General features: G+C 39.6%; 1 protein-coding gene across 1 annotated transcript; it reads right to left on the reverse strand.

Annotated features, from left to right (window-relative positions):
- Positions 1-2,603: 2,603 nt before the first annotated feature.
- Positions 2,604-9,423, reverse strand: LOC145769246 (growth hormone secretagogue receptor type 1-like). The gene is made up of 8 exons (XM_082580827.1): positions 9,322-9,423; positions 7,626-7,807; positions 6,826-6,990; positions 5,592-5,744; positions 4,780-4,925; positions 4,458-4,569; positions 4,053-4,193; positions 2,604-3,273 (listed from the first exon to the last, which is right to left on the reverse strand). The coding sequence occupies exons 1-8, from the start codon at positions 9,421-9,423 to the stop codon at positions 3,189-3,191; spliced, it is 1,086 nt and encodes a 361-aa protein (XP_082436953.1). The 3' UTR covers positions 2,604-3,188.
- Between the last annotated feature and the right edge of the window lie 2,995 nt (positions 9,424-12,418).

The following is a 12,418-nucleotide window of genomic DNA, read 5'->3' on the forward strand; positions in this document are numbered from 1 at the left end:
TTTATATTTTCGGTTGTTGTAAAAGTTAATGCATTTTAGCTTTTATAATTCTTTTTTTCTGAATTGAATGTAGGCCTAGACCCTACAACTAGATGCTGAAACTTTTTCTTTCACTGCGGATGTTATGGCACAGGTTATCATGTTGTATTCACGTAGTTGTAAATTAAGTTAAACAAAGCTTTGACCTTAACGCTTTTGATCTTTTAAATTTAACGATTTAGCGTCTGAAGTGCAAAATTTGGAGGACTTGAGCCAAGGAAGAATACAGAGAGGAATTTTTGCGTACGACCCCTCTTCCAGTCAAAATTGTCTCAAAATCTCAAAAAATGTGGCAAATGTTTAAGAGCTTTTGCTCGCGATTTTAGACTCGTTGAAATAATTTTTCGATTTTAAATCGTGCTGAAAGGCAAAAATTTTGCGCCTTGGGCGTGAAACGTGCCGCCTAAGACGCTGTATAAGAAACTGAAGCTTTCAGTAATGCGAAGGGGGGTCTGGGGGGCGACCTTCCACAAGTATATGTAATGCGATAATCCAATATGCCCCCTGTCATTGTGAAAACATCGTTTCCGCCCTGCTTAAATTACTCCCCCACTCTCAGGAAGTGTCCGGAGCCCCTGATTGCAGCAACTACTCATAATTTGATAATCCCCGAATTAACAAAGTGCCACTGAGGTAGGTTGCCACTGAGGTAGGTTGCCACTGAGGTAGGTTGCCTACTGAGGTAGGTTGCCACTGAGGTAGGTTGCCACTGAGGTAGGTTGCCACTGAGGTAGGTTGCCACTGAGGTAGGTTGCCACTGAGGTAGGTTGCCACTGAGGTAGGTTGCCACTGAGGTAGGTTGCCACTGAGGTAGGTTGCCGTATTAAAGCTTATTCAGTAAAAAATTTTGAAATACTTGCACGTAATCAAACTAAAATCTTGACCGGTTGTGAACTAACATTTCGAGCTGCCAGGTTCCATTGATACGAAATGTTTCGATGACGCTCCGTTGACTTCATGACATATCGGCTACAGTTAGCTACACGACCGAACATGACACAAATTGATAAATTCATCAAGCTCAATCACCTGACACTTGAGACTTACTTTTCAATTTTGGTAGGTTCAATGTTGAAACCATGACTTGGTGGGCTCGTGGTTAGTGGTTACGACATACGTATGGTTGATTAATTTGCGAGTTCGATTCCCAGCAGTCGCCTCGTATAAAGCCCAGAAAGGTCATGCAACAGATCCCATAGAAAAAATATGAAGCGAATTTATCTGATACTTATACTCTGTGAGTGTACCTGATAATCCTGATAAGTAGTACAGTAAGTAACCAGATAGTACAGTAGGCAATGCTTGGCAGATTCTAAGATGTATTACTGTATTGTCTGCATTCTAACCATCCTTTAATTAATAAAGAATGTAAGAGATTTCTCTTTGTTAAAATGGCGAAAATAAATTGTTTTGTTCTCCATTCAAAGTGTTTGTGGAACAAACCCAACCACGGTCCACTCTTGATCCCTGAGCGTTGATCTAAAAACATAATTGACGTCATAGATTGTAGTTGCTGTCGGCAAAGACATCAATCCACCTTTCAATTATCGAACCTGAGTTTGAGTGTTCTGTTTCTTAGATAGGGCTTGGCGGGGTCATGGAAACTCCAAGTCATTGGAAACTTCATCTTTATAATTGGAGAGAAAATATTTTCAAGGCAATGTTTGAGATGTTAGGTTGGTAGGAGCAAAAAAATGCAAAATCTCTCAAAAAAAAAAACACATAATAAAATAAGATCATGGCCCAATAATAATTAATCAATATGTTGTAATCTTTGGATATATGTAGATTAGAATTAAAACTCGTTTGTTAAAATCATTAAAATGCTTTGTTTGGTCAATTTTGATGTGAAACCTGGACGCTCACGGCAAACACCGGAAAAAAGCTTGAATCTGCAGAAATGTTGTTTTACCGAAAAATTCTTAAAATTCCATGGACAGCTTTTCGAACCAACAGAGCAGTTCTCCAACAGATGGGCCGGAGCAGCTGATAATGAGATCTTTAGAAATGCGGCAGCTGAAGTTCTTGGGTCACATCATAAGGAAAGGCGAACATGAAGATTTATCTTTAAGTGGAAAAATACTAGGAAAACGGTCAAGAGGAGCTCAAAGATTCACATTTTTGCACAATTTTCAACCACGCATCAAAAACCCTACTAAAATTTGGCAAGACGCACGAGATCGATCAAACTGGAACATCATTGTACAATGTACATCGAGAGCTGTATCTGCTATGATACCTACAGAAAGAGATTAGAATTTAGAAATTATATTTTGTTTTTACTCCAAAATAAATTTAATGTTTATTAATTTGTTTTTGTTGTCGCGACTTCCTTGTTCCATCAACTTTCAACAATGAGTTGCGAGTTGTCAGAACGTCGGCGTCAATCACGTGATGTCGACAAGCGCAGCCTCGAAATTATATTTGATCGAAATGTTCAAGAAGATTCTATCGTGATGCGTCACTGGCCAGGGGAGTGGGTCGGTAACCGGTCTCGGGATAGTCCTGGGTCGATCCTAGATCGACTCGATAGTCTGCACAGCAGTTACAATAAACAGAAGATTTTGAAAGATTTACTTTCATCCGATGAACATTGCAGTTAGAAACAATAATCCCGATGAACTTCAAACTTTTCAATATTCAACTTTCAAGTTAATGACCAGGATGTTCTTGATTACATTGTTTAATGAAAATCTGACAGTCCATGGTGGTGCCTCCAACACCACAACTATCATCTTGCCGGGGTTGAAGATGAAACACTAAATTTCTTGAAATAAAAACGAGAAAATAAAACATTTGACAATTAACTTTTACAGGAATGTTCACAAAACTTTGCAGTGTTCAAAGTGACATTATTCTGTGACATCATAATCTATACATAAAGAACAATGGAGTGGAAGAGAACAGGATGAAAAGTTTTGCGCACGAACTCACAATAGTTCAACGCTGTGTGCACTCAAGAAAATCAAATACACCTTGATAATTAGCGACACCTGGTGGCAGATAAGCAATATTTCATTCACAAATAAAAAGGTTCATAATCATTTCAGTTTTGAGGTTTGGATGTTGCCGCATCAATAGAATCTTGATAGTTCAAGGCTGATCACTCCCATAAGAAATCTTTCTTCGGAAGGAAGTTTCCAAAATGGCTACTTGCTCTGTTTCTGGCGACTTGTTTCATTGGTGACTGCGCTCGTTGCCGCCGTGCTTCCACTGGCCACCTTGCAAGATGACCTGTTAAAGTACCGCTCGTCATTTCATTGTTTTAAGTTGAAGTTACAGTTTAATAAAGTCCAGTTTTTATAAACGGTATCTATGAGGCGATTGGTTCGAGGCCATACAACATCACTAAGTTATTGACTGACGGATGATTGACAGCTGATGTGGATGATTGTTGAATGAGGTAGGTGATTGACAGCTGAGGTAGATGATTGACAGTTGATGTAGATGATAGACAGTTAAGCTAAATGATTGACAGTTAAGGAAGATGATTGACAGTTGAGGTGATAAGTGACAGCTAAGGTAGATGATTGACAGTTAAGGAAGATAATTTATAGCTTTTTTTTCTATCAACTATATGACATCACAATAACTTAGCCTACATACAATCATAAAAATCTAAGTAATGATACAATGAATTGAAATAAACTGAAATGCAGATATTCTATGTTTGGCGCAATATTTCTTTTTGTATGTTCCCATTTAATCTTCAAAAAGTTTATTTGCTTATATTTGAAAGATCAACGTCTTATTCGTTGAAACAATTCTACCACCCAAAAGTTGTGCAGGTTGAGCAATTGAGAATGGAAATATTGTGACGTTACAAAGAACAAATGAAACTGAATGATTTGTCTGATGTTGCTACCGAGCGGAACGATTGTGAACGAACAGAAAGTTTCTATGACGTTTCAAACTTCAAAGGGATCCACGCAGTCTGTTGGACAATCGAAATTGGGACTTTGGCTAAAGCTGAAGAAAATCAAATTTCTCAAATTAACTTCAAAGAAACTCACACGCAGGTCCAGAGGAGGTTAGATGTGGCAGTCCTCATCTTGCTGGATGCTGCGTTGTACATCAGAGGATTGATACATTCCGAGAATCTGAGTAAGAAGAAAGCTCCAATGTTGAACCAGTAGTCGAAGAGGCAAGATGATCTGGAAGTGATGATGAAAGTTTTAATTTTTATCTGACAGAGATTGAATGAAAGTACTTTGTTCCAAATATTCATCTAGTTATGTCAGAGAAAAGCGCAGCTGGGATTTATCTGTTTGCAACAATGTCGACTCAAACAACAACAATATAGTTTGATTTCAACTTTTCCACTAGCAGAGGAAATTCCCTTCTCCCCTGTTAATTAATCCCAATTCCTTCTCATAAATATTTAGGAATCATTCAACCGTAACTAGGAAGGAACTCACTTTGTATCTGTGTTACTGGTTCGAGACGTCCACATCATGTATGACGTCATAGGCACGTAACCGACTAGGAATGACGTTGAAATAAGACCCAACTGAACAACTGCTTTCTTTTCTGTACAAAAATAAGATTGGAGTCATTGTTACGTCATCATCTAGCAGAAGTGGAAATAATATGAAGACTTTTTAAGGAGCGGTTTGGCGCGTCAAGAAAGCAAGGACATAACTGGTTTTGTTGACCACAAAAGGGAGCTCTTTCCTATAAGTCCCAAAACATCGACACCGCAATTGTCGTTTGCTTTATTGTGACCTTTGAAGAAATTACCTTTCTTCTTTCTGCTCTTACTCTTTTTCTCATCTCCGTGGGTGAGCTCTATCACAATCATGATGGAGGTGAGGATGAGCACCAGCATCGGAAAGAGCATGAAGGTGGATGAGGAGAAGGTGTAGTAGATGCGTTGCTCTTCTATTCTGGGAGGAACAATTTTTATGATTAAGATCAATAGTTGAATGAACAAAAACATCCAAAAAATGAGGAAGAAAGAAACAAAAAGTTGTGGAAAGTTTTTGCTACAAATCTTTTCACTTGAAATTGATACAAAGAAAAGTGAACACATTCAAACGTGAACCGTCAATGAAAAGATGATCACCTTGTTCAGTATGTTCTTTCACTCAGTTTCCAACGAGATAATAATCCCTTGTGGTTCAAACTGATCGAATTATACTTATGCAATAGTTCAACAAGTAGGCTATTGCTTTTATAACCATTGTACGCTACACAAATAGCTAATAAGTTTGTCTCAATAAGGTTGTTGTTCATGTCAGTAACTCCTCAGCAAAGTTTAAATTATATTAAAATTTTTCTCCCTAACACATTTCCATCGAGCAGCCATGTTGCATTTTAGATTAAAGAATCTTCAAATACTTGAATCCAGCTCGAGGAAAAGCTTTCAAGAGTCACTTGTTACGATTCAGTGATTATCGAGTTATAAAATTCCTTGTGATCGTTACAAGTAAGTAAAAGCAGATGGTACGTCATTTATGTCGTGACATTGAAAACGTGTTCACTTTGTGACGTTAGACCTTCTTCTGATACATGACGTTAGATACATCACAATGAAGAGAGAATTATCTCACCCATTGTACGACAATCGAATGGAGCACATCGGCCAGCATCTCCCGACAGCTAAATCTGATGATTTGTCCTCGACGTCATAGAAGAGACTATAGATGAACCCACCGAAGATGACCGCGATAACCCAAAGCATTCCCAGATATGTCGCGACTTGCCTGTGGAAAGAACGAAAAATATTTACTTGCACTATAGCGTTTGGGAAGCGTTTCTTTTCGACCAAACAAAGGTTGACTATAAACAGTTGATTCGTCATCAACAGAACTGTATGTGGGCGCTCGAAATCTTTATCAATAGCTCGAGCTTGGCGAGAACAATCCAAATACTTTCGATTAAAAATCGCATTTTTAAATTTCATCAAATCATGATTTTTCTCTCATAATATCTTGCAATTTTGATTTTTTAAATATGTTTTTAGATTTAACTTAAAACAGAAGGTAGAAGCAACAGTTTATCCTCAGTGTGGGGAGTTCGTGAGAATATAATCTCCTGTAGCATTAAGACAAGGCTATTGGTGTCTCAAAAACTGTTCCCCCATACACATGACCGGTCCACGAATCAGCTGCCTTCAAACGCTTTTACCACTAACTGGTAATTTGGGATTTGATTTCGCCTTTATCACATCAAAATCATAAAACTTCATTTTAACAGCGAATGAAAAATCTTGATCTGATATCTCAGAAACTTGAGTTACGTTTGCCAAATGTTTCCCAAGACATTCGACCAAACCAGGTCTGTTCATTCAAGTAACTTAGTTCTGAGGCGCAAGGGAAGGGAACATTTCCATTACTTTAATATTCAATGTTGAGGTTCACCCTTCTACCACCTGTCAACAACCTTTCAACTGTGTCAAGTGCAGTGTAAATGCCGTAAGGTAAATCTGGCCCCATACTTCATTCAAGTGTCAGAAGATAAGGTTATCATTGACTAAGCCTTTGGCACTAAGGAGAGTAGGGTGGCTAGTTCCTTTCACTCGGCCGCCTTTCATGCAGCAATTACGCCCACCCAATTTATTACACCCTGGGTAGAACTGAGCGGGGTTTTCAACAAACCAGCTGAAATCGGGAGTCGAACCAGGTTTGCATAATTGGACAGCCAACGCCTTATCCGCTGCGCTACCCCACGCCGGTGTTTGTATGTTAAAAAGTAACCACTAGCAACAAATCAGACTCCAGCTCCACTCCGACCTCGGCGGAAACCCAAGACTCCGTTTCTGGAGGCTACACTTCTACATCGAACCTCTTCGTTATTTTGTTGAACTTGTGTGGCCACTTGACCCCGAGTAACCTCCATAGCGCGAGCGACGCGATGTGCAGTGAGGTGCAGTATGACGTCGACTCGTCCGTGAACCAAAACGTTTTGCATAGGAACCGACCCCAATTCCATCGGTAGAATCCCCACGTCCTGCGCAAAGATGTCCATTGTGACGTACAATACAAACAGTGTTTCCAACAGCTAATCATTAATTGTTCATTTAAATGTTGCAAGCAATTATTCCACCGGGTTTTAAACAAATATTACTAACTAGGCTATTTTTAACCGTGCCTGAGTCGGTGGTTCAAGCCTCTAAAAGTATGTGAAGCCACCAGGATCCAATGAGACTTTCTGGATCCGAGGTTAAAGGTTTCAACAATCAACCAATCAAAGCGGATACGATGAGTCCAAATTCACTTCATTAGACTTTGGGGTTTTAACGCACATAGTGCTGCATGGTGCATAGTGCTGCATGAGTGCATAGGCTAATTTTTCTTGCAAGCGAATGCATTGAGAGGTGCGCTGTCTTTAGTTGTGCAATGATGCTCATCTAATGTTAAAAATCATCTCATTAATCACTTTGCGTCAGTTTTAACTAACGGCACAAACAGAAGTGTTCCAAGTTGATGCTGATAAAAAGCCGGTTTTTGGGTGGTGGTCTGACATTTAGATAAATTCTTTATGATCAGATCAACAAAAGCCGGACTCATATCATCATCAGCATGCTTAGAATCCCTTCTTTCACTCTCAGTTTAAACTGACGCTATGAGGACATGGGCAATCACCTTCTGTAGAGCCAGAGCGGGGAAGCTATGACACCAGAAAGAAGATCGGATATTGCCAGACTGACGATGAATAGATTGCATTTCGTCATCATTCCTCTTTGTGTCGTAATTGCGGCAATGGTTAGGGTATTTCCCACTGTGCTCCATATCCCCAGAACCACGATAATGGTTGCGATGACAACCTGAAGATAACGGCAATCAGTAAGTTATCAACGACCTCAGCCTACGATAAATCTATCTGTTAATATTTTGAATCCAGTAAATGTTGTTGTGGTGGAGCTAATTTTAATACAAAACAAATTTCTTTCAGTGTACTCCTAATATAAGATAGTTGAGGGGAGTGGACAGGATACACCGCCATGTCAAAACTTATGGAAACGTCAACCGATGTTGGTGCACAATCTCCTGCAAGTGGAAATGGCGACTGGGAAGCTAGAACCAGAAGTGGACGAGAAACGTCACAATGCTGAACGACAGCTATTGAGTCACGTACCAGGTTCTAGTGGTGATGGGCACAAGATCGATTCTAGGTCCTGTCATACCAAAGACTTTAAAAACGCTACGGATTGTGTTTTTTCTTGCATAACGCAGTGAGAATAAGTCGGGAAATAATGTAATGACATCGTAAATGTGCAGAGATGTGCGCGCATACACAAAATATTGACGCCGTCAGCATGAACGCAAACGTTCGAAAAACCATACGCCGTATGCGTCAACGTAACTTGGAAAAAAGTTGGCGGCGTCAGCGTCAGCGCATACACTAGCGTAAACTCATTTTGTTTGCTAGATGCCAAACATTCACACGCTCTAAACCACTTCAAACAAACAAGTTTTCTTTTGAATTTCCAAGAAGATACACAAGCATCTGAAAGTGTTCATCTGACATTTTGCTGCGCTTTGGTTTCAGTATGTCTTTGCCCATTGAAAACATTCTTTCAACTTATTCAAAATTTGGAAAGTTTGATAAAAAAATGCAAACAATAGCTAAGACATTAAAAAGTATGCGTTGACGCTATGCGCTAAAAAACCGCGAAAACTTTACGGCGTAGCCTCAAGCAACAACTATCCAAAAAAATGTGGCCGCAAGCGTTAGCGTAAACAAAAAGTCTACGCCGCAAGTCTACGGTATAGAATTTGCGGCGTATACGCACATCTCTGTAAATGTGATACAAAATAAAAAATAAGCCCTGTTGCAAAAGACCTTAGATCTAGTGGAGCGACAATAAATAAAACCATCAGCGGCACGTAGTAAATGGAATAATTTCCCGGCCACAACACTTCAACAAACGGAAAACTTCACTCTGTCAATCTCGGTAACCGGCCCTGCGTCAAGAGCCTCTACAAATATGCGAAACTACCAGGAATAACCAACCAAGTCTTTGTCAGTCGGAGGATAAAGATTCAAAAACCAAACTTCTAGGCCACGTGCAGTAACCACAGAATGACAACACTGCAGAATGAAGCATTAGAGATTACTGATTAGCAGAAGTGGCTAAAGTTCTCATTGGGAAGTTCGCCTATTGCGAATAAAACAACGGAAATGGATAGTGATAAAAACGAATCTGATCTTGCCAAGAATACAGCCACATGTGCTTGAGCTGTGTCGAACGTCGAACCAGGGCTCTCACCACTTGGCAAAGCACCAAATATTTACTGAGGTTATTAGACAGGGCCTGTGAATGTATTTATTTTTTACCTGCTCTTCTGCAGTAGCAGGGGAAGTCCCATTGTAATGAATGACGTCATAATATTCCGTTGTACTTGACGACACACTGACATTTAACAATTGTGAGGTCATGATTACTGTCTAAAAAGAAACCTAAGCGGAAGAAATGCTGCAGATACAAACACAATGAACGGATCCATAAAATGTAGCTTCACCAACCGGTGCCCTCCAATATGTAAGTCAACAATTCACTCTGTCAGTGACAATGCACCCCGTTAGCTCAGTGGTTCGCACCCGGCTCAAGATCACGCGGCGCTAGTTCGACTCTCGGGGTGTGCGCTTGAGAAACGCATTTTCAGGACTGCTGTCCATTCAGCGGCAACTAGTGAATGGAATAATTCCCCTGCAACAACACCTTAACAATCGGAATCCTTCACTCTGTCAATCTCGGTAACCGGCCCTGCGTCGTGAGCCTCTACAAGTAGCCTATGCGATACTACCAGGAATAACCTATCAAGGCTTTGTCAGTCGGAGGTTAAAGATTCAAAACCAACCAACCAATGCATTGATTGTTTACAAAGGTAAGGATTCAATTGACTGACAAAAGCAGCGATTGAGAACTATGTGGCATGAATTAGTGGTGCGATACTGATAAGCCCAGCCTCATGGGCGAAACACGAGTCTATCGCTGTCAATTCTTGGTACACTCGACTACCGAAAAATACAAAAGATTATTTCATCATTTATTTCAGAACACCAAGAACGGTAAGCGTTTGGTTGCCGGGGCGTATGGGTGCGTAGGAATAGGCTAAATTGGTTTTGAGTTTTTACATCTTAGTCTGCTGCATTAAGTCAGATTTCTGGCTATAAAATGTTTCTGGACTGAATCGCGGTTAATTATATTCTGGGATTGTTTTAGCTCTCTTTCCTCTTCAGCTTGTCCTGCACTAGTTGCAACGTTCATCTGATGAAATTGAAAGTAAAAGCAACGACAAACAAGTTGATCTATGGTTTCACTGACGTTTCGCGCACACGACAATGCGCATCCTCAGAGCAAATAAGATACAAAATAAATTTTACAAAGTTAGGCTATATACTGCAGTGCGGTTGAAGGCAAGAAACATGATTTAAAATAGTAAAGAAAAAAATGCAACATTGTATATCTCATGGCTCACATGAAACTTCCAAGTGAAGCATGAACAAGGAAACAAAACCCTTCTCACCATGCTTGGCAGATTCTAATATAAAAAACTGCATTGTCTGCAAGTTATTTTTTCTTTTCTAGAAAATGTGAGGGATTGTTTTTCTTTGCTAAAGCGATGACAGCCGATGGAATAAAAGTTCAATGAATAAAAGTTCAATGAATAAAGAAAACTGAAGAATGGACACCGAAACAAAACAGCTAAAAGTAGAATTAGCAGATTGTTAGCAAAGGTAAAAGATTCTATTGTGGATTACTGCATTATCTGCATAAAATCCCTTCTTTTCTAGAAAACCTGTGATGAAAGCCAATGAATGAATGATGCGATGAATGAAACTAATAGAAAAATGGGCACCTCGCAAACATGCTGTAATCGACATATTCTAACGAGCTTGTATGGTCTGCATGCAAACCATTCCCTCAAGACATGCGAGGGACATTTTTGTTAAAATGGCGGAAGTAAATTATTTTCTTTACAGAAGTTTTCATGGAACAAACCCAACTACGGTTCCCTCTTGAGTTGTGAGTTCTGGTCTAAAAACATAACTGACGTCATAAATTGTAGTTGCTGTCGCCAAAGATATAATTACCAATCCATCCTTGCAGTTATAGGGTCTAACTTTTGAATGTTCTGTTTATCATCATACCAGCGACCGAGTGGAGCAAATGCTTAGTTTCGGCCAACGCATTCATGGGCGTAGCCAGGAGAGGGGGGGCAAGGGGCCATGGCTTCCCAACTTTCTTAGATTTTAGCTGTCAGTAATTATATTTCTAGCATTTACGAGCAGACGATCAGGTATTAGATCGGTCCTTCGGCCATTCCATTATTCCTGCACCCCATATAGTGTTATCCTGCAACACCATTTTTATCTCAAAGTTTTATTTTCATTCAGTTTTAGTTTGGTCGAAATTTGTACTCTGCAATTTCGAATTTCAAACGTTTAGCCAGTTTATTATATTAGTTTTGTGTACCGCAGACTACTAGAGGTCAACAACTGGAAATTTTATAGCAAAATTGGATTGTTTTTTTCCACAAAGTCTCAAGATTTCTAGAAGTTGATAGAGGAGGCTTTTCACCACCGAGATGCTGGAGGTTTCTTCGGAAGGTTGGAAACAGGTAACAAATCCATTTCATATGGAAAATTGTAAACCTGCAAGATGTAGTGGTATCCATCTTGAACTCTGAGCGTTGCGCGAAAAAGAAAAAAAAAACAGATCTGTAAACTTGCAGAAAAAATACGTTATGCAAATGAAAGAAAACAGGAACATAATAACTTCCATTGTTGAAATTATGATGTTTCAAGTGACATCTGTTTGTGCGAATATTAAAAACAAGGAAACTTTTTGTAAGCTTGTTCAATTTTGCTTTGACGCCTGAAATGGGGCTTCAAAAGCATTTTGTTCGAATAGCCCGGAACGCTTACTATGTAGGATAAACCCGATGAAACAAAATGAAATTCCCGGAGTAGCCTGCAACATAATAGTGCAAGAGATCGTCATCGAGGCTAACAAATCGTTTCTCTCTGTAGGCTAACAGGATGGTAAGTCGTGAGGTATTTTTGGTAAAAGACAACTCTGCGTTGTTTTGAAGTGCATAGCAGCAACGCGAATAAAAGCTTCACAGGAATAGCAGAAATAAATTTTGTTTCAGCAGAATCAATTTCATTAATTATTTTTGCCCATCTTTCTAGGATAAGGATGGATTTTCAAAAACTTGTCGGGCAGGGCTACATGGTAGGCGACATCAACAATGGCAGGTCATTTGCAATCTAAATCATCATGGCGTTACTGCGGCGACAACTGTTGCGGCTGAGTGGTCTGCACAAAACAACTCGGCATGGTGACTCTCACTGATGGCTTCTGATCTCCTCTGAGACTTTGTCAGTCCAAAGATAAACGTTTAAAAACCAAACATTGCCATCATAA

The sequence above is a fragment of the Aplidium turbinatum genome, chromosome 4 (genome assembly GCF_918807975.1).
Source record: "Aplidium turbinatum chromosome 4, kaAplTurb1.1, whole genome shotgun sequence".
NCBI classification, from domain to species: Eukaryota; Metazoa; Chordata; class Ascidiacea; order Aplousobranchia; family Polyclinidae; genus Aplidium; species Aplidium turbinatum.